Genomic DNA, 25,808 nt, shown 5'->3' on the forward strand with positions numbered 1-25,808 from the left:
AGCTGGCAAAAACACATAAAAGGGAGGAAAAAAGGGACATTTCTGTTGTGACAAGGTTGTGGATAAGGAGACTCACTTGTGCGTTGCCAAATTGGCATTTGAAATCCCTAGTGCTTCTGGATTTGTCATGTTTAGAAGGAGGGTTTTTAAAACATTTTTAAAACATAGGCGTTCTTGAGGTTAGATAAATAAAAGAAAATGCACACATTTTAGGTTTACAGTTCAATTAGTTTTTACAACTATACCTGTGTGTATAATGGCCACCACAATGACAACCCGGATATTGTCATCCACTCCAGCGTTCTCTCATGCCCTTTTGCAGTCACATTGCCTTCTTTTGCCCTTGGCAACCACTGGTGTGATTTCCAAAATCATAGATTTGTTTGCGCTGTTCTAGAACTTCATATAAACGGAACCGTGCCATGTATAAGCTCCTTTATATCTGGCTTCTTTTATTCAGCATAATGTTTTTGAGATTCATCCACGGTGTTATATGTGTCAGTAGTTCAACTATTTTTATTGCTAAGTCATATTCCTTAGTAAGAAAATACCACATTTTTATTTTCCATTTTTCTGCTAATGGACATTTGGATTATTTCTAGTTTTGGCTATTTTCAACAATGCTGTTATGAACATTAATATACAAGACTTTGTGCATGGGAGGTGCTTTTCCTTCCCTTGGACAGTATGGTAATTTTAGAACGGAAGTTGGTCACTCTCTGACATGTATCATCAGAGGAAATATCACAATATGAAATGCTATTAGATAGGCTGGGAGTGGTGGCTCAAGCCTATAATTTATCACTTTGGGAGGCTGAGGTGGGAGGCTCGCTTGAGGACAGAAGTTCAAGACCAGTCTGGACAATACGGTGAGATTCCGTCTCTACAATTTTTTTTTTAATTAGCTTGGTGTTGTGGTGCGTGTCTGCAGTCCTAGCTACTTCAGAGGCTGAGGTGGGAGGATAGCTTGAACCCAGAAGGCAGAGGTTGCAGTCAGCCAAGATCCTGCCACTGTATTCCAGCCTGGGTGACGGAGTGAGACCCCATCTCAAAAACAAAAACATAAAATAATAGAGTAAGTGAATGAAAGATTATGCGTCCCTTACACTTTTAATTAATTATTTACTTTGGCTCCATCACGCAGGCTGGAGTGTACTGGCAAAATCACCGCTCACTGCAACTGTGAACTCCTGGGCACATACAATTCTTCAGCCTCAGACTCCAGAGTAGCTAGGATTGCAGGCACACGGCACCAGACCTGGCTAATTTTTAAATATTTTTGTGTAGAGATAGGGTCTCGCGATGCTGCCCAGGCTAGTCTTGAACTCTGGTCCTCAAGTGATTCTCCCACCTTGGCCCCATTAAACTTTTAACTACAAACTACATGGAAACATGAAAAAGTATTCAGAATGAAATGAATAAGAATGCAAAATTGTACCCGTGCCATAAGAAATGGTTACATACTTTCCGAAATCATTTATTCCTACAAATAAAGACTTGACTGATGGGGTAGAAAGGCGAATGGCGTAGAAGAGCAATGACCAGCACTTCAAGGCACTGGGTACATACTGTGGAACGAGTGATTCTGGCACTGCTCCAGGATCGGAGGTGTATTGGTGAAAGAGAAGCAAGATGCCTGCTAAGATGGGGGGAAACGGGGAGATCATTTCCTGTTTTAGATGGTGAGAGATGCTTCACGTAATAAATTGACTGGAAACAGATGTTTAACTTGGATGCCCCTTTTTGGAAATGTCCCTGTGTCCAGGGTTGTGTTGGGGCCCAACTGAACTTTGGCTCTAACACAGCTGTTGCCACACTCTGTGTAACTGAATCCATGTTTGCCTTCACCCAGCACCCCTCACCCCGACTCTGCCCACCACAACACACCCCATGCCAGCCTGGTGACTGGAAGGTGGCTTCATCATTTGGCTTGCGGCTGGGTCCCACTGAAGTCTTGGCACTCAGTGGGATGGGAATTGAATGAAGACGTAAGATTGCTGAGCGGGAGGCCTCTCTGTTGAAATCTCCAGACTCACATGTTTACTAATGTGGCTGCAGCCCCACACCCACTTTGGCCTTGGGCCACCAGACTCTAGAGCTTTTGTAACCTCTCCATGTCAGGAACTCAAATTAGACCTGGGGTTGCAGGCTGTACCCTCAGCTGGTCTTTAGGAAAAGGTTTTGTGCAAGGCATTTCCCAAGTGCTGACAGGATTGTGTCACAGACACAAAGCAAACTTTTGCTGGGCTCCAGGTGACCACCCACAGGTTATTATAAAGGTGACTGCACCCTGTGGCCACCAGCACTGCCTGGCTCCGCGTGCCCCCTGGTCTCAACATGGCACTGCCCTGGGTTCTTACAGTCCTGAGCCTCCTACCTCTGCTAGAAGCCCAGATCCCAGTGTGTGCCAACCTAAGACCGGTGCCCATCACCAATGCCACCCTAGACCAGGTGAGTGCCTGCGCTAGCCCTGCCTTGTGCACGTGGGCAGCTGCCTCCCTTTCCCTGCTGGCTGTGTTCGGCTGCCTGCTCCTGGCTCTGCCCTTTTCTTTGCTGGGTCCCTGGGGTAAAATTCTTACCACCCCAGGGGACTCTGGAGGTGCCCCCTGCCTCCAAACTCAGAAACCTCACTGCAGAGTCCTTTGCAGAGGACAATTCTTTGCTGGGCCTGGAGAGGCTGCCCAGTGGGAGTGACTGATCCTCAGGGTGAGCTCCTGCATGCCCGCTCCCCACCAGGGGCCTCATCTCCCCATTTGCAAAATCAGGGAGATACCTGCCCGAGTCTCTTCCTGGCCAACAGTCAAAGACTCAAGGCCCCATCACCACTCCCACTTTCTCCCTAGATCTCCGGCAAGTGGTTTTATATCGCGTCGGCTTTTAAAAATGAGGAGTTCAAGAAGTTGCTTCAGGAGATTCAAGCAACTTTCTTTTACTTTACCCCCAACAAGACAGAGGACACGATCTTTCTCAGAGAGTACCAGACCAAGTGAGATCCCCCATTCCAGCCCACCCCATCTCAGCTTCTGACCTGAGCAAGCCCCTCCTTCTTCTGGCCTTGGCCTTCCCATGGGTGGACCTGGGAGGGCTATCTTTAATCTCCACCGGACTCTTGCCCCTGGACTGTGTTGGGCGATTGTCCACTTCTCCTTGTTAATCGTACTGTTTTCCTTCCGTTTTCTGTTTGGCTTTAGCCGGAACGAGTGCATCTATAACTCCAGCTACCTGAGTGTCCAGCGGGAGAATGGGACCATCTCCAAATTCGGTGAGGGCCAGCCCTCAGGCAGGAGGGTTCACCATGGGAACAGGGCAGGCCAGCGTAAGGTGGGGGGTGGGTCTAGGGTCCTGGAGACTTTGGGCATAGAGAAATAACCACTAACATTTTTGAGCTCTTACGATGTGCTCAGAAACAACTTTAAGAGGACATTGGGAGAATCAGATGAGGAGACAGAACAGAGACCTCAAATAGCTTCCCTGAGGTCACACCGCTTATAATCAGAACTGGAATTGGAACTCCAGGCTGGCTTCAGACCTGCCTCTCTCTCCCTCCTTAAGATGCTTTGGAAACCCAGGGTGGAAGCCTGTACGTTGGACAGGTGGTGCCTTCAACTCTGTCCCCCCATCACCACAGAGGTGGCACATAGCAGGGAGCTGATGGAGCTGAACTGACACCGTTTAGCAGCCTGAGCCTCCTCTCTGGGCCTCATTTTCCCCATCTGTATAATGGGGCAAAAGGCCCGACTGCCACAGCCTGTGTGAGCCTCCTGTGATCCTATGTACAGAAAGTGCTTGGCGTGAAGCCTGGCACGCAGCATGAGCTGGGCACACGGTGGCCCAAGGGAGCCCAAGGCCTTTACAAATGGGCTGTGTGGGCCTGGACACACCTAGGCCTCCTCACCTGTGAGATGGGCACCATTGTGCCATCCCATGTTCTCACCCAGAGGCTCTTTTTTCTCTTCCAGAGGAAGGACGAGAACATGTCGCTCGCCTGCTGATCCTCAGGGACACTAGGACCTTCATGCTTGCTTTAGACCTGGACGATGAGAAGAAGTCGGGGCTGTCTGTCTATGGTAGGCACACTTGGCAGCCCCAAGCTCATGCCCCACCTAGGCCTCGCCCCCCATTCACTCACCCCTGGGGCTGGGCCCCCAGAACCCCAGCCCTCCCTGGCCTCTCAGTCGGGCCCCACTGTGTCCCCACTCAGTCTCCTTGTTCCTCCTGCAGCTGACAAGCCAGAGACAACCAAGGAGCAGCTGGGAGAGTTCTATGAAGCTCTCGACTGCTTGAACATTCCCAGGTCAGAAGTCCTGTACACCGATTCAAAAAAGGTAAATGCAAGGAATTGGGCAGTGCCCACCTTGTTCATGGCCCACCTTGGGCAGCCTCAGAGCCCCAGAGTGGGAGAGCTGCCAGCCAAGGCTGTACAACTGGGCAGGCCTTCTGCTTTTAGGCACCTGCCTCACTGTAGGGACAGCTGAGCTCTACAGACGCCCGGGGTGGTGGATGAGAGCCCAGGAGGGAGAAGTCCCTGGGAAACCAGGGAGGACCTCGAAGCTAACAGGAGGGAACAGTGTGAGCCAAGGTGGCAGGGGTGGGGGGATTGGCAACTGGAGGAGACACAATGTGGGGAGTTACCACCTACAGACACCTCCCAAACCCCAGGCTTTCACCCCACCTCCACTCTCTGCTCAATTCTTTTTTTTTTTTTTTTGAGATGGAGTCTCATTCTGTTGCCAGGCTGGAGTGCAGTGGCAGGATCTCAGCTCTGCCTCCCGGGTTCAAGCAATTCTCCCGCCTCAGCCTCCCAAGTAGCTGGGATTACAGGCGTGTGCCACCATGCCCAGCTAATTTTTATATTTTTAGTAGAGACAGGGTTTCACCATGTTGGCCAGGCTGGTCTCGAACTCCCTACCTCAGGTGATCCACTCACCTCGGCCTCCCAGAGTGCTGGGATTACAGGCATGAGCCGCCACGCCCCGCCGCCTGCTTATTTTTAATGCCCATGCAATGGGGAATTGATACTGTGGTTTTCAGTGTCACCCATACTACAGCATGGCCAGAATCACCATCCTGATTTTTGCTACAAATGAGAGAATTACTGTGTAATGAGCTCCTTAACACTTTTCTTTAAATCTGTGTTTGAAGTCTCGCCTTGGTGTGGCCCTCTGCCCTAATATCTGTGAAATCACAGTGCCGATGGGCTGGTTCCAGTTTTTAAAATATACCCATGCAGTACTTCCATGACTAGTCAAAGGAAAACAAATGCCATCCATTCGCCACCTGAGAGCACCACCAGTGATGTGACCTGCCCCCCGACCCCCAGCTCCAGGATCCTGGGACAGGGCTTAGGAACACAGCTACTGGAGTCAGCTCACCTGATCCACAGCCCGGCACCCGCGCTGTCTGGCTAGGGAGCCTCGAATGGGCTCCACGGCCACCCTGAGCCTCAGTTACATCATCTGCATAGTAGTGGCAGTGGTGAGGAATTCAGGAGATGCAGCGTAAGGGTCCTGCGGGTCCTAAGTGCTCAGTCAATACCCGTGTTTCTGAGCCTCCATTTTAGAGGCAAATCAGCTGAGGCTCAGAGATAGAAAATGACTTGCCCAAGATCACACAGCTGGGAAGTGACAGTGCCGGGGCTGGAACGCTGGTTGAGCTGGTTTCACAGGCGGGAGTTCGTTCTGCCTGCCCCTCCCGGAAGACCTCCCAGCCTTTCTCCATTCCTCTGCTTCCCCCTCACCCCACCTCCTGGCTGCCTTCTAGGATTTGTGTGAGCCGCTGGAGAAGCAGCATGAGAAGGAGAGGAAAGAGGAGGAGGAGAAGAAGAGGAAAGAGGAGGAGGAGAAGGAGTCGTAGCAGGACACAGCCTTGGATCAGGACAGAGATTTGGGGGCCATCCTCCCCCTCCAACCCGGCACGTGTACCTCAGTTCTTTCCCTCACTTGTATCAATAAAGCTTCTGTGTTTGGAACAGCTGGGTTGTTAGTCATTCGTTCATTCGTTCATTCTGAAGCCTGCCCTGAATTGGACCCTGGCTGGGCACTGGATAAGACACTGTCCCTGGTGGGAAGAGCCTCACATGTGCCAGGATAGATGATGACAGGCACCAAGTGCTGTGGGAGGCCAGCACTGTGGGAAGAGAATTTCTTCTGCAGGGTGGAAATCTGGAAAGGCTTCCTGGAAGGGGCATCTGAACCAATCTAGAAAGATGAGGCGCATAATACAAGCTGCCGTTCCTGTGTACAATGTGTGAAGATCAAATCAGGGTCATAAACATTTTCACCTCATTTGCTATTTCTTTGTGTTGGGAACATTCAATATCACACAGTACCTGTAAGTATGTACATTATGTGTCCAATTAAAATAATCCAAGCAAAGAAATGTAGCTTTTTTTTTAAATTGCATTTTAGGTTTGGGGGGGGGTACATGTGAAGAACATGCAAGATTGTTGCATAGGTACACCATCCCCCAGTGTGGTTTGCTGCCTTCTGTCCCCTCACCTGTATCTGTCATTTCTCCCCATGCTATCTCTTCCCACCTCCCCACCTCCCCGTCCCTCCCCCATTTCCCCCCAACGGACCCCAGTGTGTAGTGCTCCCCTCCCTGTGTCCATGTGTTCTCATTGTTCAACACCCGCCTATGAGTGAGAATATATGGTGTTTGATTTTCTGCTCTTCTGTCAGTTTGCTGAGAATGATAGTTTCCAGGTTCATCCATGTCCCTACAAAGGACACAAACTCATCGTTTTTGATGGCTGCGTAATATTCCATGGTGTATATGTACCACATTTTCCCTGTCCAGTCTATCATCGTTGGGCATTTGGGTTGGTTCCAGGTCTTTGCTATTGTAAACAGTGCTGCAATGAACATTCGTGTGCATGTGTCCTTATAGTAGAATGATTTATAATCCTTTGGATATATAATCCTTTGGATATATAACCAGTAATGGGATTGCTGGGTCAAGTGGGATTTCTATTTTTTTTATTTTTTATTTTTGAGACAGAGTCTTGCTCCGTGGCCTAGGCTGGTGTGCAGTGATGCAATCCCAGTTCACTGCAACCTCTGCTGCAAGCAATTCTCCTGCCTCAGCCTCCCGAGTAGCTGGGACTACAGGCGCGTGCCACTACGCCCCACTAATTTTTGTATTTTTAGTAGAGATGGGGTTTCACCATATGGGCCAGGCTGGTCTAACTCCTGACCTCGTGATCCACCCACCTCGGCCTCCCAAAGTGCTGGGATTCCAGGCGTGAGCCTCTGCGCTCGGCCCACACATGTGAATTTCTAAACTGAGACTACTGTAAGGAACTTTCTCCTAATAGCAAGATTGTAATAAAACTTTAGTCATGACAAAACAAAAAACCTTTCTGTTCCTCCTGCAAGCAAAGGAAATGAGAGGATGCACTTGAGAAACCTTGGGGCAGAAGACCCTAAACAGGAGTGGAGGTGTGACATGGTTTGCCTGTGTCCCCACCCAAATCTCACGTGGAATTGTCACCCCCATGTGTTGGAGGTGGGTCCTGGTGGAGCTGATTGGGTCGTGGGGGTAGTTTCTAATGGTTTGGCACCATCCCGCAGTGCTGGTTCTCGTGAGATCTGGTTGTCTGAAAGCGTGGAGCAGCTCCCTCTTCGCTGGCTCTCTCCTGCTGCCTTTCGAAGGAGGGACTGCTTCCTCTGTGTCTTCAACCATGATTGTTAAGTTTCCCGAGTCCTCCCAGCGGTGCTTCCTGTTAAGCCTGCAGAACTGTGAGTCAATCAAACCTCTTTTTTTTTTTTTCTTCATAAACTACCCAGTCTCAGGTAGTTCTTTATAGCAATGTGAGAACAGACTAACATAAGGTGGATGGGGTGGGGAGAGTTCATGGCATGTAGTGCCAATCATAAGGACCTTATTCAGTATTACCATGACCATTGGGAGGCGCCCTGGGGGACTAGGCTGGAGGCAGGAAGGCCTAAGTGAAGGCTGCTGTGGGCATCCAGGCCAGAGGCGGTTGCCTGGCCAGGGCAGGGCAGGGAAGGGTTAAAGTGATGGCGAGGACTTGGGGCCCAGGCCAGACAGGCTGGGTGTCTCCATGGAGGTGTCCTCAGGATGCCCACCGGGGAGGCCCAGAAGGAGGAGGCAACACTTAAGGGTGAGGCCAGTCCCTGGAAATCAGCTGACATCTTGCAAATGTGGAGCCCCGAGGTGGAGCCAAGCCCGAGACACGACCCACTCGGTGACACATGCCACGAAGGGCTGGCTTCACCCAGACCTCGGGGCTCATAATTGACAGCCTCTTGTTACGTCAGGGAAGCAGCACCCTTCCAGTGGCAGAAAGGCTGGGATGAGTTGTTGGAGCAATTCTGCGTGTGCAGCTGCCTATGCCACCCAGGGTGACAGGACCATGAGCCCAAAGCCCTGACACCCAGGGGTCCAGTCCTGTGTCCTCAGGCACCACTCCCCTTTGAACCTCCTGTCCCAACAGCCAAGCTCCACAGGCCCAAGACTCCAGCACCCTTGCTCAGCACCCAAACCACTGCTGCGTCCACAACACGGAGGCTAGGTACGCCGTGCTGAAGTCCTCAGAAGGCAAGTGGACAAAACAGCCTCTGGGGCCCCAGAACGGCCTGCAACTGAAGGCTCAGAGCCTACAAGAACATGGGGGTGGTTTCTAATGGCTTAGCATCATCCCCCCAGTGCTGTTTCTCATGAGATCTGGTTGCTTAAAAGTGTGTAGCCCCTCTCCCTTCATTCTCTCTCTCTCTCTCTCTCCTGCTGCCTTGCGAAGAAGGGACTTGCTTCCACCATGATTTTAAGTTTCCTGAGGTCTCCCAGCCATGTTTCCTGTGCAGCCTGTGGAACTGTGAATCAATTAAACCTCTTTTTAAAAAATAAACTACCCAGTTTTTTCCATTTCGGTGTTACCTTCAGTGAGACATCATTTTCAACCCTACGGAGCAGGATCTGCTGAAAAAGGAAGCAGAAAGGAGTCGTGGTGGGCAGGACAGGGAGAAGCAAGGGAGGCCGGAAGCGAAGGCGGGAGGAAAACCCATGCAAAGAAGCAGCAGGAGGTGAAGAGGAAAAAAATCATGGGGGTATAGGAAGCAAAAAACACACAGGACAAAGAATGTGGACTTTGGAGGCAGGCCAATGTGAGTTCAAACCCAGGCTCTCTCCCAAATCAGTCTGGGCAGATGGCCCAGTGGAACCTCACTCTCATCAGCAAAAGTGGTGGTGGGGGGGGTGGCATAGTAGGGGTCTTGAGGGCTAGCATGTGGGCTGTGTGAAGCAGGACAGACTCAGAGCTTAGCACAGGGATCAGGCGCCAGGAGGTGCTCCCTAAATGGCAGCTGCTGTCCGCTATTGAAAGGAGCACTGGGGAGAGTCAAGGTCCACGCTCTCACAGACGTCAACCTGATGTGAGCCTCATCAACATCTCTGGCCTCAGTCAAAGGGGACTTGGCTGGGCAGCCCTACCTCAAAGCCCTCTGCAGCTGACAGATTTATGATTCTTAGATACGCAGATGGGAAAAAAACTGGAGAAACAGAAGCCACCAGATGGAGGCAGGCAGACACCCAACAGGTCTCCTGGGAAAGAGTTGGGCTGGGCATCAAATCTCCCACCCCATAAACTTGACTTTAGATAGCAAAAGTTTTTTTTGTTGTTGTTGTTGTTTGTTTTTTAGATGGAGTCTCACTCTGTCATCCAGGCTGGGGTGCAGTGGCCTGATCTCAGCTCACTGCAACCTCTGCCTGCGGGTTCAAATGATTATCCTGCTTCAGCCTCCAGAGTAGCTGGGACCATAGGCACATGCCACGATGCCCGGCTAATTTTTGTACTTTTAGTAGAGACAGGGTTTCACCACGTTGGTCAGGCTGGTCTCAAACTCCTGACCTCGTGATCTTCCCACCCCAGCCTCCCAAAGTGCTGGGATTACAGGCGTATGAGCCACCATGCCCAGCCTAGAAGGCAAAGTTAATGACACACATCACAGACACACATGGCTCTGGGAATTTTTTTTTTGTCTTTTCTTTTTTTTTTAAGATCAATATTCATTCTTCATTTGCCCTTGTAACGAAAATAGATTTTTAAATGCCTCAAATATACAAACATCATTGATGCACACTTATTCCAGAAATGCAGAGGTATGTGCTGCCACGGGGTGGGGGTGTGGGAGGCGGCTTGGCCTTATGGCCACAGACCGTGCCCCAGCCCAGGCCTGGCAGGTAGCTGGCCACTGAAAAAAGCCACTGGGATCCTAGGAGGAGCTGGGGACCTTGTGTGAGGTACTGAGAGGGACCACAGTGGACGGCGACCTGGGTGCTTCGTAGCTTGCCTGCATCCCAGCAGGCCTGCGGGAAAGGCCTCTGCTGCCATGGAGAAGCTGGCCGCATGTCAGCCTGGGGCTCTGACATCCTAAAATGCCCCACTGACTGCCAGTCACTAGGAGAAAGGTCTCCAGCTGTGCCCTTCCCAGAGGTGTCTGCCCCAGAGTGACTGGTCACATGGGGGACAGGTGTGCTCCAGAAACCGTACGCCTTTCCTTTCTTGTCCGGCCTCCTAAGGAGGACCCAAGATCAGGAAAACTCCCCAGTTTAAAAAAGTATCTGTCCATCTGTATATAAAATGCCTATTATTAGCTGGAGGTGGACACGTGCAGGACCAGGAGAGGCTGCCAGAGGCTCTGCCTGGATGTAAGCGGGCCTCGGTCACAGCACCTCTGTGAGGGACAGGTGCTCCTGGAAAGTCACTTCTCTTGGTGATCGAGCTGACACCCCCTCCACTCGGAAAGCACAGGGACTGAGCAGGCGGGGTCTGTGCTGGAGGGATACTGTCCTGGTGAGAAACTATGCCGGCCTTCCGGGCCTCAGCAGCTCCACCCCGCTCCTGGCCTGGCGGCCACCTGCCCACCCACCCACTCATCTGTCTCTGGGCCCCCAGTGAAGTCAGAAGAGGCAGGAGCCCCGCAGGCTGTGAGCCTGGCGCAGGTCGGCCGACAGCGAGCGGCTCATCTGCCTGGTGGTGGAGCGGACGCTCTCGGCAGCCTGCACGGCCCGGCTCAGGGCCTTGTTGAGCTCCTCCAGGTCGCCCAGGTCGAGCTGGATGGAGTGCCGGTGTCCCCGGGCTGGCGGGGGAGAGGCTGTGGGGGGCCACTCAGCGGCTGGTCGGGCTGAGGTAGGTCCTGCGGGCGCATAGTACCTGCTGGGAGAAGTGAGTGGGCTTATTACACACGGGGAGGCTAGGGACGAGCCGAGGAGCACCGCGTGTGGGGTCAGCCCCCTTCTACATCCCAGCTGGGCCGCTGGCCCTACTCTCTGGGTCTCAACTTCTCTACCTCTAAAATGGGAATAATGGGCACACATCGAGGAATTTCTTGGAAAGATGAAGGCGGATAACAACACGTGTGCCTGACCCAGAACAGGTGCTCCAGGACAGGAAGTTCAATCTACCTGTTCCTCTCACAGTGACTGACTGTCCATCTAGTACCTGCCGGCCAGTGTGCCAGGCTCTGGGCTTACAGTGGGACGAGAAAACATGGACTCCTGCAACCTTCTTGGAGCCGGATCTTGGGAAGCCCAGGATCACCCCAGGCTTGACAGCAAAGCCCCCTCATTGGAGAATATCTGGGGGTTCCATTTGCCAAGCATGGGATGCTGGAGAAAGGCAAGAATAATAATAATAATCATAGGAATTCTGCAGGAGTGGGAGGGTCTGGCCCCAGGTATCCTGGGAAGTGGGGGGAAGGGCATCCTTCCCAGTCCAGTCCTACAGGAATGTGAGGTGCGGTTTTAAAGTGCTGCAGGAATGGGCTGACAAGCCTATTGGGATGAAGCACGGATTTCCCTAAGAAGTGACAATGGCATCTATCAGGGCCACTAAGTTTAGGGTTCCAGGAACCCGGCAGTGGGAAGAGGGGGTGTGGCCTCTGCATTGTTGAATAAAGCCTATGAGGTGGGGGAGGGCGATAAAGAGGAATAAGTTTAGGAGGCCATAGCGGAGTCACTCACTGGCATCTCACTCAGCACACTGTGAAGTATGAGCGCCCACTTTCTAACTTACACTACTGCGCAGTGTGTGACAACAGATGATGCCAACAGACATTCCTCCAAAGGTGACATTCAAGTGAATGATACATACGTGAAAAGATGTGTATCATCCGCCAGCAGGAAATGGAAAGTGAAAGAACTCCACACCCACTAAGCTGGCTAAAATCAAAAAGGACAGATAGCGACCAGTGTTGACGAGGGCGTGGAGAAACTGGAGCCCTCAGCACTGCTGGTGGGAACGTAAACAGTGCGGCCGCTGTGGAGGACAGTCTGGCAGCTCCTCCGACAGTTAAACCCAGAGCTAGCCCAGGTACCCATGTACCAGCTGGCGCCTTTATCTTTATTTTACAGATGAGCAAAGGAGCTCAGAGATGCTAAGTGAGTCAGGAGGCAGAAGAACATACCGGCCTTAGCAGCTCAGGCCCTGGTGGCCCGCCCCAAATCCCAGTCATTCCGCTAGGCTAGCCATGTGACTCTGGACAAGCTAAGTCACTTGGCAAGGCCTCTGTTTTCCCACCTAAAACAACCACAGTTAGCAACCTCTCAGCTCAGGGCCCATGGAAAATTCAGGTAAAAAGCCTGGCACTTCCAGGCCATGGTAAGTATTCCATAAATGTGAGCTCCTAAGACCCAGGGTCAGAGAGCTGGAAGGGATAGCCACAGGTTCGCACCCAGCCCCGACTCTCTCCGCATCTCTAACCTGTGCTAACTGGCAAGCAGCAGATGCTGATAAAAATAATCTGAACTGAATGAATGGGCTTCCCTGATCCCATAAACAGCAGCCTGCACTCCCTCCTCTAGGGACGGTCTGGTATAAGTAACTACAGAGGCTCCTCAAATTACAAGGGGGTTACGTCCCTATAAACCCACCGTAAAGTCAAAAAATCATAAATCGAACCACTGTAAAAGCTGGGACTGTCTGGACTGGGTTCTCATACGCACCCACCTTCTGTTAATTTGATGACCAGCTTGGCTTGAAAGTTACCCAAAACTCTCCCTAAGGCAGACACTGAGAAAGTCCTTCTGGGCTGGAAAGCCTTGGCTGCAGGGCCTACGGGGCAGCTGCCCAGCAGGGGGCAGCACAGGTCCACTCCACTTTCCAAACTGCACTGGCCTCAGCCCCTGAGCCCGCTCAGTCCTGCTGACCAGCAGCTGGAGAAACTTCAGGATGCCACCGGCCCACATTCTAGCAGCATTAGAAGCATCATTGTCATTGGCCAACTTCTATGTATTATGGGCTTTCCATGCATTAATTCATTCAATCCTCACCACAACTCATTTTGCAGAGGAGGAAACTGAGGCATAGGTATAACCCACCCATCCTAACTTGGAAACAGCAACCTGGTTAGTTCTGCCTACAGGCCAGAGCCTGGAAGAATGTGGAATGCGGCCTTGGGAGAAGTAAAGACTCCATGGTGAATTCCAGGCAAAACCTTTCCCACCCAGTGAGTCGGAACATGGGCAGGCTGTTCTCCCCCTCGTCTGCTGGAGGTGTGAGCATGCGGCACGGGTCCTCAGTGTTGCTGGAGCGGAAGATCCCTTAAGTACTTGCTCAGACTTAGCTGAGAGGGCAGCAAGAAAGTACATTTACAGACCAGGCGCGATGGCTCACGCCTTGTAATCCCAGCTCTTTGGGAGGCCGAGGCAGGCAGATCACCTGAGCCCAGGCGGTCAAGATCAGCTTGGCCAACAAGGCAAAACCCCTTCTCTACCAAAAATACCAAAATAATTAGCCGAGTGTAGTGGTGCATTCCTGTAGTCCCAGCTACTCGAGAGGCTGAGGCACGAGAATCGCTTGAACCCGGGAGGCAGAGGCTGCAGTGAGCCACTGCACCACTGCACTCCAGCCTGGGCCACAAATCAAGACCCTATCTCAGAAAATATACATAAATTAAAAAATTTTTAAAGCACATGTACAGGCCTGGTCCCCGAATACAGAACAGGGCTGGATGGCGCCTGGGGTCCCTGCTCCATCCAGCACCAGCCCTCCTCGTGACTCAGGCCCTCACTGCCTACAGACACAGGCTTCTGGCAACACAGGCACCGAAGGCGTCAGTCCCAGTCGACCCATTTCGCAGCAGGGGAAGCGGGCAGAGAAGCAGCTGCTGACAGCTGAGACAGGAAGACAGGTTTCCTACTCCGCGGGTCTGCGCTTCGGTCCCCTGCACAAGCCTATCATGTTGAATGCAATTTTACTCCTTTGTCTTCCTATTAAGTGACCAGGCCAAGGAATAGCAACATTCTCTGGGATGGCAAAGGCTGCCGTGTGCTCAGCAGTGAGCACGTGCTCACGCGGCACCACAAACTCCACATACATCTCATCTGCTTCCTGCCCTGTGCCGCGCTCAGTCCTTCACACACAGAATTAAATACCCGATTCAGATTCTTCCCCCATTGAACAGATGGGGAAGGTGAGGCTTGGAGAGGAAGTAACTTTGCCAGGGCCACAGTGCTACTGGGGGGCAGATGGGACTCCAAAGTCGCTCTGGCCAGCTCCAAACCCAAGCCAGTTCCGTCTTGGCTTCCTGCCTCTTCTGGCTTGACTGACGTTACGTCCAGAATCTATGCAAAAAGTCCTACAATATACCCGGCCAGGACTCCTCAAAGCTGTCCAGGTCATCAAAAACAAGGAACGTGTGAGAAGCCGTCACAGCCGAGAGGAGCCTAATGAGGCACGACAATCACACACCATGTGGGAGTGTGGATGGGATCCTGGAGTAGAAAAAGGACTCTGGAGGAAAATGGAGGAGGCCTGAATAAACCAAGGACTTCGGCTTCCAATAATATATGAATAATGCTTCACTAACGAGGCCAATGTGCCGGATGTAAGACGTTAACAACAGAGGAAACGGTGCAGGCGTGAGGAGGTGTGTGGGAATCTCTCTAGACTATCTGCTCAATTTCCTTATCAATCAAAGCTGTTCTAAAAAATAAAGTCTATTTAAAAAACAACAGTGGGCATCACTTACTTGCTGAGAAAACCCACAAGGAAAAGGGAAGATGGTTAGGATTCTCAGTCTCCGCAAAGTTAGAAGCTCCCAGAGGGCACAGCCCTCCCTCTTCCTAGTTCCCTTCACTGCCGGGTCCCAGGGCTAAGCACTGTCCTTGGTACTTGGGTTTGTTGAGTGACTATGTCAGTGCTGGGCTCCTGCTGCATATTATCCATGCAGGAATAAAACACCAGAGGAGTGCACGGCATCTCAGCCGCCCCACACAGGTCTGAATGCTAACATGCTCTGTGAGCTATGCAAAGGGGCTGGGAAGGTAGGAATGAAAGGCTCTTACACAGCAGCTGGTGGATAAGGCATGACGGGCACCGAGGAGACGTAGGCAAGGGCCGGAGGGGCTGGTGCTGGGGGCGCGGCCGCCAGATACCACAGTCCAGGGGGCGGGCGTGGCGACGACCCCGCCTGCTTGCTCCTCTGCTTGGGGCTGGGAGTTGACGGTGCTTTTCTCCTCGTGGTGGCCTTCTCTGCCCCTACCAGGGAGGGAAGAGCAGAGAGAGACAGAGTCTGACCACTTGGCCAGATGCGGCAAAAGATGGAGGGTCCACCCAGCCCTTCCCACGTGAGAGCCGGACAGGCCCTCCCCTGTAAGAGTCCACGCTGGGGAGGCCTCTCTTTGGGGAACAAATCCTCTGCCCTGATTGCTCTGTCCCGGACTGGGAGAGCAGCCGCCCCAGCTAAACTCACCCTGGTCCCCAAACACTGGTCAAGGAGAGCTGAGGGTCTGGCTAAGAGAAGAAATGAAGTGTTTGTCCTTACCAGAGGTGGCTGAGCCTGGACCATCTCCCTCTGGGGGAGACCCAACTCGACCACACAGGGGACACTGAAGGGTATCAGCAGGAGGCGGTCCCAGCGGGTCCCCTGTGGCAGCAACACCTGGAAGAGGAGGCAGAGACGTCAGGGGAGGATGACGTCTAAATCATCAGATTGGCCTTCTGCAGCACTGAGCTATCCCTGGGTCCACTGCGGAGGAGGGGACAGGCTGCCTCCATCCGGGCAATGATAGTGACCACAACCATGACAGTGAAAGCAAGCATTTGACGAGCCAGGCCCTCTCATTATTTTATCAAATCCTACAAGCCACTGGGCTAGCTACTGTCTTCATCCTCCCCCGCAACTTTACAGATGGGGAAACTGAGGCTCCAAGACGTCAAGTAATTTGCCAAGGTCTCAGAGCTGGGAAGCAGTGGTCCCTGGATCCTAAGCCTGGGCTCTCCCAAATGCAGCCCACCTCCGTTTCCCCCTACCCACAGCAAGACAGACCCATTCTCCACGTGGCAGTGGCCCAGAATAGTCCCCAGGGAAACCAGGGATGCTGGTACAGGCCTAAGGGAGCAGAGGAGAGTGGGCACCATTGTTCTGTTCCCACAGAAATCCCCAGTGCCACACCTGGGTGAGTTCCAGGGCTGCTCTGTTTCTCTCTCATGCCTCGGCTCAATCATCACTCCCTCTGGGAAGCCCTCCCACCCCGTCAGGCAGAGTCAGGCACCCCCCGGCCCTGCTCGTGTTCCCCAATCCCACCTCTGGCCACTCTGCCTTATGTTCCTGGGGGACAGGGCCCAGGGCCCCATCGGGGTGGGTGCTGAATGAATGAATGAATGAATGAATGCAGGACTCTAATGCTAGCACAGGCAGGGCATAGTGGTGAAGAGGTGGGGCTCTGGAGTCACAAACACCTGGGTTCAAATCCTGTTTCCACCACCACTTGTAAGCTGTGTGCTGTTGGGCAAGTTACTTAATCTCTCTGAGCCTTGGTGTCCTTGCCTATAACATGGATATAATAGTACTGCAGTACTTACTTCACAGAACTGCGAGGATTAATGTATGCAAAACCCTTAACATGACACCCTCTATACAGAGGGACTTAATAACAGCAGCTCGTTATCATCAGTCATTATCATCACCACTGCTTGAAAAGGCCTAGCAACCATCTCTTCCAATCCTTTCATTAGAGATGTGGTGGCCAAGGCACAGAGAAGTCAAGGAACTGGCCTAAGGTCACACAGCAAGACAGTGGCAGAACTGGGACTAGAAGCCATTGCCTGAATTCTCTGATTGCTTGGCCAGATCCAGCCACTCCTCCCTGTGGGCTTGGGGGAAAGTATGAGGGGCGAAGGGAAGATGGAGGGGAGAATAAGATATAATCACTGACGCCAGGTCCCCTGCTGCCTAGAGCCCATCTATCAGGACCCTTCAGGAATTTGTTAAATCAAGGAGGTGGCTTCAGGCAGCAGCACCTGGAGCAGCAGATGAGATGACAGGACACCCAGAAAAATCCTGTTCCCTGGTCTGTCCCTGTAACCCACCACTGAGTTCAGGGCAGGCCAGATCTGGTCCCGTACACACCCCGCTGAGGGCAAGAAGCTGCATTCCTTACCTGCATTCTGGGTCCTGACGGGCCGGCAGTGGGGACAGGAGACTGTGCTGTTGCCTTTTGGGACCGCCTTAGGGGACAGAACATGGTACTTGTGGCCTGGGGAAAGGAACCAAAACTGTCAGTATCAGCCCCCTGGATGGATGCAAAATCGAGGAGGATTCTGGAATAATGATCTTTCTCCTCTTCCTCCAAACGGTTTTAATAGTCTCTGTGTCTCTCTCATGTGCGCCCATGTGAGTGTGCATACACACATCATGTGTAAAATATGTACATATATAAGTATGCCTGACATACATATACACATATACGTCACCGCACATTTTTGTGTCTGTTTATTGTAAGCTTTTTCCAGACGCCTATTCTGTTTCATCTCAGATCCTAGAACCAGCTGACATCCAGTAGCAACCAGCACACCCAGGCTAAGTCAGGACTGGAAGGCAGGCCAGGAAGAAAGGATAAGCAAAGCAACAATAAGAAATTAACAAGTGATACTGTTCCCCACGCCCCAACTTGCTGGTTTGGATCTAATGGCTGGGGCATGGGGTCAGTGGTGTTTTTGCCTCCGTGCTCTGAGTGGCCGTAACGTGTGGATAAACGTAGTGCCCATTTCACAGGTCTGTAGGGAGGACTGAACGGGGCCGTATCCACGTCGCGCTCCGCCCAGTACCTGGCAGATGTAAAGCACCCGATGTTATGAAAAAGCTGGATGGACTGTGGGCTCCTCACCCAGCCCCACCACCTCCGGCCTATCCATCCCTGAGTTTTAAATAAGGCCTTCTACGTGACACCTGAAGCCACAGTGGAGAGGTCTCATCATCTCATTTCCCTCCTGTGCTGTTCTGGCTTTGTGTATGTGGCACTGAAGGTCATTGCTATTATTTTCCCCACGCAACAGATGTGGAAACTGAAGGTCAGAGAGGCTCAGAGCCACTTTCTGTGAGACTGACTTCAGAGTCGTTGGTTCTGACTTGTACACTGTCTTCCTCCATTGCCAGGTTGAGCTCACCTTTAAAGTCTGCGCAAAACCTCATCCAATGACATCGTCTCTCTTTCCTCTTGCTAGTAAATCCACAGAGAGATTGTCTGGTGAGCTTGGAGGTGCTCCTGCAACTCTCACTTCTAACTCCTTGGCCTCTGTTGACTCCCTCACCGTGCTCCATGGAGGCGAGATGTGCCTCTGCCCTCCCGCCTTGTCCCCAGAATCTGAGGCCAGCAGCCCTCCCTCCTCCACAAGGTGTCAGTAGAGACTTTGCCTTTACTATAATTACCTATTGGTTATCACCTTCTCTGCTACACAGTCAGATTCATGAAGGTGAGAACCATATACACACATACATATAAATAAATAAATAAATATATATATATATATATATATATATATATATATATATATATATTTTTTTTTTTTGAAATGGAGTTCCACTGTCACCCAGGTTGAAGTGCAGTGGCACAATCGCAGCTCACTGCAACCTCTGCCTCACAGGTTCAAGCAATTCTCGTTCCTAAGCCTCCTAAGTAGCTGAGATTACAGGCGCCTGCCACCACACCTGGCTAATTTTTTTGTATTTTTAGTAGAGATGGGGTTTCGCCACATTGGCCATGCTGGTCTTGAACTACTGATCTCAGGTGATCCTCCTGCCTCGGTCTCCCAAAGTGCTGGGATTACAGGCATGAGCCACCCCGCCCAGCCCATATATATATATATATATATATATATATATATATATATATATATAAATGTTAAGCACTTGAAATGGTACCATGTGTCATCCCAAGTCTTTACTCTGTGCCAGGTGCTGACTTCCTGAGATACAGGGGCCCTCTGGAAATGAGAACCAGAAGGAAGCCAGGTGTACCCAATGGTATATGCAGATGGTATACCCAAGTCAGTGTCCACCCTGCATGCTCTGAGCTGGGAAAGAGCAGGTGATCAGAAACCAATTTAGGATCGACCAGCTGAACAGGCTTCCCAGAACCAAGCGCGGGCCCTGGTGAAGGGGAGGCATCAGAAAGCATTTGCTGAATGAGTGAATGAATGAATGAATGAACAAATGCACAAAGATTCATGAAGACAATGCTCCCTGCTGGTTTTTATATCACGGAACAGACAGAAAATGATATCTGAATCACCCACTGGGCATATGGAGAAAGCTTCTCATAACAGAGGAGTCCTCTGCCCCCGCCAGGGCTGCTCCCATCACGGCCCTCCCTCCCGACCTACCTGTGTATTGGCCCCGGAAGGTGACCCTGTCTGACCATCCAGCACTGCCACCCCCTCTCTTTCTGTCCCGAGCTGCCTGTGGACTGTCCTCGGTGGTCCTGCTCTTCTCGGAGAACAGTGGTGGGGGGAGCAACTCAGAGTCTGAACCTGGGGTGGAAAAAGTGGGGCATCAGAGGGGGCAAGGGGTGGGGGTCACATACCTCAAGGACTGGGTGTATCATGAGTTCAGGCTCTGGGGCGGATGCCTGGGTTTTAATCCATAGTCTGCCCCTTAGGAGTAACAGCTGACATTTCCAGAACCCTGCCCCCACGCCAAGCGCTAGTCTAGACGCTGTGTGTGTGCTGTGTCGGGCGCCTTCACAGCAATCCCATGAGGTGGACACTTTATAACTACATGGTGAGCTGTCCCTTTAACTGCTCAGAGCAGGGAAACAACTCGGCCAAGGACAAGCGGAGGGAGCCCGGATCCTTCAGCACGTTCCCTGCGCTCCCTGGGCTTCGGCATCCTTAACTGTGGAATGTGGATAATATGACCATCTTGCAGTGGAGGTTAAGCAAGATGGCAGCTACAAAGCCCTTACAGACACCCTGCACACAGTAGGTGTGCCGTACATTAGAAGTGCACTGTGCCGGTGGGGCGCGGTGGCTCACACCTGTAATCCCAGCACTTTGGGAGGCCAAGGCGGGCGGATCACCTGAGATCAGGAGTTCGAGGCCAGCCTGACCAACATGGAGAAACCCCGTCTCTACTAAAAATGCAAAAATTAGCCAGGCGTGGTGGCACATGCCTTTAATCCTAGCTACTTGGGAGACTAAGGCAGGAGAATCGCTTGAACCCAGGCAGCAGAGGTTGCAGTGAGCCGAGATGGTGCCATTGCACTCCAGCCTGGGTGACAAGAACGAAACACTGTCTAAAAAAAACTGAAGTGCACTGCGCTTCACAGCACTACGATATCCTAAAACAGACGCACAAAAACCCTTCTCCAAGTCTCCTTGAATGCTATTGCTGTGGTCCCTGACCACTGAGCCAACATGCTCAGACTGTGGCCTCCAGAAATCGGCCTTGGCAAGTGGCCACTTACTCAGGGACAGTCGGGGCACCTCCCGAGGCACTGAGGAAGACCTGGCTCGCCGCCTTCCTGCGGAGACCGTCTGCTCTTCACCTCTAGGCTCACCGGATAATCTCTCTATGGATTTACTAGCAAAAGGAAAGAGAGATGTCATTGGATGAGGTTTTGTGTGGCCTTTAAAGGGATTTGTGAGAAGCTCAGCCTGGAGAAATTCTTCTAACACAATGGAAGGAAGAGTATAAAAGTCAAAGCCAAAGACTCTGAAGTCAGTCTCACAGAATATGGCTCCGAGCCTCTCTGATCCTCAGTCTCCCCATCTGTCAAATGGGGATAATAAGAGCAATTACCTCAGAGGGTTATGAAAAGATTAATGAGAAAATGTTCATAAAACTCTTCATCGAGTGCCCTCCCACAGAAACACTCAAAAGAAGCCAGCTGATCTTATGTTATCGTTATAAACGAACCAACACCAAATTAGTGGGCGAGACGGTAGACATCCTGGCAACATTTTAACTCTTTGGCTGGGTGGTGGGCCCAGGGATATTCATTGTGTTGTTCTATATTGTTAACACAGAGGTTTATATATTCTTCTGTGCATCAGATACTCTACAGTAAACAAATGGAACAGTGAATGAATGAATGAATGAATGAGAGAGGGATGTGACAGTACCTGAGTCTATATGCCTGGGGAGAGCCAGAGGCCAGCCAAGGCTACCTTCCATGGCTGCCACCAGGACACAGAGGTAGGAGTTTTGAGGTCACCCACCTGCCATAATGGGAGCCCCAGGTGGCTGGGGAGTCCGCTGGCCGGCTGCGGGTCCGGGCGGGGCGGTCAAAGGCAAACGCTGGGCGAGTTGGGCTGCCTTGGGGTGGCCGATGCAGGCTGTCCTCCAGCCGCAGGCGGAGCCGAGACACCTCCTCTTGCAGCTCATGGATGGCCTGGCTGGGGTAGGAGTGGAGACAGAAACAAAGAACACAGGCATGAGGAACTGAGCTGCAGCCACCCCAGGACAGGCACCCCTGTCCCGTCCCAGCAGGCACAGGGTCTAGCTCTAGAGTCATCACCAAATGATTCTAGAACTTTCCTGTGCAACACTTTTCTTGCTACACAACTTGACATCCTTCCTGAGTTCATGTCCCTGTGCATTCAGTGAAGAGAACAGAACCTTTGTTTGAAGTTTCCCCTGCGTGACACACAGGGTCTGAATAGCTGTCCAGAAACACCCGTGACAGATTCCTGAGCTGGAGATGAGGAGGCAGGAGGGAGAGGGCCCTAGCTACAGTGCGCTGTAAAACACCAACCTTCGCTCTGTCCAGGCGCAGCTCCCTTCCCTACCACTGTGCAAGCCCGTCCCTCCAGACCTAGCAGAAGACGCTTGCCCACTGTCTCCCCGCACAGTGAGCCGCCAGCAGGCAAGAAGGAAATGGCTTCCTGTCTTATAACCCCCGAGCCCCTGCACCGTGTGGGTGCTCAGGAAACAGTACTGCAGAGGATCTGGGCTTTGAGAGGGAGCAGAGTAAAGCGCTGTGCATGGAGAGCAGACAAGGAGACACCTTGATGCTTCCTAGCCCCACCTGTCCCAGGAGGGCTGACAGAGCAGGCTGGAAGCTGTCTGCAAGGCTGTAGTAAATCCTGGTGAAACTCCCAACGTGGTCCTACCTCCAGTCGCCAGCATTTAGGGAGTAAATCCTGTTTGCATTTCTCTCCAGCCAGTCCCTGCATCTCCAGGGTCTCGTTTTGTGGGCATTGCTAGGACTGCAGCAGGTAATTCTACCAGACACCCCTCCCCACAAGACTCCTTCTCCCCAACACGGAGCAGCATTAGAGCTTCAACTCAGCAAGACCACCCTCCAGGCTGATGCAGGTTCCACATCGATCCCTTAGTCTGGGGTGGAATTCCCATTGGGGCCGTTCTTGCCTGGTGGCCCCTGGACTTGTGGGCGAGTGTCTCCTGGTGCTGCCTCCAGCAGACATGAGCGCTCAGATGAGTGTGTGAGAAGGAGTGGAGGCCTCTTTCTGGCTGTGCCCTAGCACTGAGTGTGTGTGTTCAAGAGCAGTGGGTTCCCTTGGCAATCCCCAGGGAGATGCCTGCTGGTGTTTCTGAGACAAAGCCCTGAGGGCAAGGGTGGGCGGTGGCTACTGGAGAGGGACATCTCCCCGCCCCCAGTTAACCCCTGCAAGGGAGAGCTCCGGCTCCCAGCCAGAAGGCATCAAAAAAAGGCTCAGTGCGGTGGCTCACACCTGTAATCCCAGCACTTTGGGAGGCCGAGGTGGGTGGATCACCTGAGGTCAGGAGAGCAAGACCATCCTGGCCAACACGGTGAAACCCCATCTCTACTAAAAATACAAAAATTAGCCAGGTGTGGTGGCATGAGCCTTGTAATCCCAGTTACTCGGGAGGCTGAGGCAGGAGAATCGCTTGAGCCTGGGAGGCGGAGGTTGCAGTGAGCAGAGATCATGCCACTACACTCCAGCCTGGACGACGAAGCGAGACTCTGTCTCAAAAAAAAAAAAAAAAAAAAAAAAAAAAAAGGCTTACCTGGCCGGATCATGAGTCAGTCACTTGGGTATCTCAGTCTCCCTGATTTAACTCTTTAGTTTCTTACTGAGTGCCAACTGGCACTTAAAATTCATCTTTCTTGGCAAACTTACTCCCCAGTCTCTGCAGATGGCATCGGCATCCAACTGACTGGGCCAGGCAGAAATCTGAGCCCCTCTAGACCCGCTCCTTCCCTGAACACCCCTGAAGTTAATCAGCTACCAAGTCTCAGGGGCCAAACTTCCAAAATATCTCTCCCCAAATGATTCTCTTCTTCCCCCTGCAGGGGCCTCCCTAGAGAATCCAGGCCCTGTCATCTCTCTCTTGGATGAGGCAGCCTTCTCAGCAGGTTCTCGGCCTGTTCTCACCTGCTGGTGGCCAGAGAACTCTAAAACAGCAACGTGCTCACACTACTGCCCTGCTTAAAATCCCCTTCCCTGTCCACACAGCCTTTGTGCCCTCAGGAATACGCAGTGAACATCTCCTCTTACCCATGGCCTTCAGGCAGGACCTTCCACATGTCTCTTCCTTTACTGCCCAGCACCCCCCAACCTCACACTAGAGGATCTGGCTGACCATTTAGCTCCTCACAGGTGATGGGCACTCTCTCACCTCTAGACCTCTGGACGTGCCATTCCCTCTCCTCGAGATACTCTTCTACCTCTCTTCCTTCTGATGTCTGCTGAGATACCACTTCCTCCAGGAAGCCCTCCCTGAAGCCTCTAACTGGACTAGATGCTCCTTCTCTGTGTTCCCACAGTCCTTTAGTCCTCTGCCATCATGGTACTTATCACAGTGGGGGTGCCACTGCCTGTTTCTTCGTGTGTTCATCCTATAAGATGGTAAGCCTTACGAGGCCTAGGACAGAGTCTTGTCTACTATTGTATTCAAGACTCTGTCCAAGGCCCAGCATACCATAGAGAAACAAGCCTGATGTCAGGGGAGCCTGCAGGGGCAGACTTACAAGGAAGCCAGACGCCAGCAGCTGGACACAACTTGGCACGTGGCAACATGACAGCCTCGTGACTGTTCGAGCCAAAGCAGCCTTGGCTGGGTCACCACCAAGCAGTCTCCCCAGCGCATCCTGAGACAGACACCCCCTCCCGCAAGGACATGTGAGTGATCATCGACCAAAAGCAACTAAGAGGAGATGTGAGAGAGCCGACCAAGCCATTTTACCATTTCTGTTCAACCAAGGAAATGGAACTTTCTTAGTAGAAAAAATGCACATGGACCAAAAGAAAACAAAATCTCAGAAGGCAGCAGCTTCTTGGTTTATAAAACCAATGAGCAAGTGGCGGAAGAGACACCCCTGGAAAGGACAGGCTTATCTTGGAAGGGAAATGACGGGGAGAGACGGGAGATGATTAAGCATCAGAAAGGTGACTGTTTAGGTCAGTTTCTGCTGGCTGGAGAAGTGTCCTTGCAGCCTAGATCCGTGAGGTCCCACAGAAACCGCCGGGAGCTGGGAGGCAGGACACCTGGGTCCACATGGTCGCACCATCAGCAGCTGTGTGAGCTGGGCAGGTCTCTACCTTCACCCCTAATACATCACATCACACTCCCATCTGTATGATGAGCTTGAACCCCCAGGATCCAAGAGTCTGACTTACTCTCGCTCTGCCCTGGTGAGCGTGAAGTTGGGGATGGTCTCTGTTGGTCCACGGGGCAGAGGGGCAGCGACTGGGGCAGGGGCTGGGGGTGGGCTGATTGTCTTGCTGGGAAGGAGCTGTTCAGAAATCCGTTTGTGCCCCTCAAACTCTGAGCCAGGGACCACTAGGAAGGCAGAGAGAGAACCCAAAGTGAGTTTAAGCAGAGAGAACTTCCAAGCTCACACTCATGCAGGTGGAATGACGGGGGGTGGAGGGGTGGGGCGAAGGGGCAGTGCCCAGTTCAAGGTCACAAAGGAAGCTCCCGATGAGGCCAGTGACCCACACTGACCTCCAAACCAGAAGATCTAAATTTTGCCGGGAGCGTGGGTGCTGAGCTGGGCCTGCTCTGCTGTTTCTAACCAGAACCCCTCCTCCCACCCACCATGACACCATCCAAGTCTTCAGGAACTCCCCCTGCAAAGAATTAATTGCTCCTTCACTTGGGTCCCCAAGACTTGATCACCTTACCATGTTGTTCTGGGGCTGGCTTCAGAACCTCCTCTGAAATTATAGTCACCTTTTTCCATGTATGCATGCTTCTGGGGAGAGCATTAATAACTTTTAACTAATCTCCCAAAGGGATGGGTGACCAAAGGTTAAAAACCACTCATCTGGCCCATGCATTAAATGCAGTGAACTGGCCAGATACGGTGGCTCACATCTATAACTCCAGCACCCTGGGAGGCTGAGACAGGAGGACTGCTTGAGCCCAGGAGTTCAAGACTAGCCTAAGTAATATAGAAAGACCCCATTTTTGCTGCAAAAAAAAATTATACAAAAAAAAATTAGCTGGATGTGGAGGCACTCCCCTTTGGTCCCAGCTACTTGGGAGACTGAAAAGGGAGAATCGCTTGATCTGGGGAGGTCAAGGCTGTGGTGAGCCACTATGGCGCCACTGCACTGCAGCCTGGGTGACAGAGCG

General features: G+C 52.1%; 2 protein-coding genes across 9 annotated transcripts in view; one reads left to right on the forward strand and one right to left on the reverse strand.

Moving 5' to 3' along the window:
- The first annotated feature begins 2,264 nt into the window (after positions 1-2,264).
- Positions 2,265-5,970, forward strand: LOC101050189 (alpha-1-acid glycoprotein 1). The gene is made up of 6 exons (XM_003925203.3): positions 2,265-2,451; positions 2,844-2,986; positions 3,192-3,262; positions 3,960-4,067; positions 4,222-4,325; positions 5,761-5,970. Exons 1-6 carry the CDS (start codon positions 2,338-2,340, stop codon positions 5,851-5,853), a joined length of 633 nt encoding a protein of 210 aa, XP_003925252.1. The 5' UTR covers positions 2,265-2,337; the 3' UTR covers positions 5,854-5,970.
- A 4,005-nt stretch (positions 5,971-9,975) lies between these two features.
- The window catches only part of AKNA (AT-hook transcription factor), a 61,515-nt gene continuing 45,682 nt past the window's right edge, over positions 9,976-25,808 (reverse strand). For 7 of the 8 annotated variants that reach the window (XM_010335907.3, XM_074395218.1, XM_039474732.2 and 4 more), the window contains exons 15-22: positions 24,848-25,010; positions 21,461-21,637; positions 20,707-20,822; positions 19,625-19,771; positions 17,404-17,499; positions 15,786-15,902; positions 15,307-15,499; positions 9,976-11,176 (exon numbers count right to left, since the gene is read on the reverse strand). In XM_010335907.3, coding sequence (XP_010334209.2) covers positions 10,921-11,176; positions 15,307-15,499; positions 15,786-15,902; positions 17,404-17,499; positions 19,625-19,771; positions 20,707-20,822; positions 21,461-21,637; positions 24,848-25,010 — 1,265 coding nt within the window. In that variant the 3' untranslated portion in view covers positions 9,976-10,920. The remainder of the gene's footprint in view (positions 11,177-15,306; positions 15,500-15,785; positions 15,903-17,403; positions 17,500-19,624; positions 19,772-20,706; positions 20,823-21,460; positions 21,638-24,847; positions 25,011-25,808) is intronic. The other variant, XM_010335910.3, reaches the window with a different exon arrangement.

The sequence above is a fragment of the Saimiri boliviensis genome, chromosome 2 (genome assembly GCF_048565385.1).
Source record: "Saimiri boliviensis isolate mSaiBol1 chromosome 2, mSaiBol1.pri, whole genome shotgun sequence".
Classification (NCBI taxonomy): Eukaryota; Metazoa; Chordata; class Mammalia; order Primates; family Cebidae; genus Saimiri; species Saimiri boliviensis.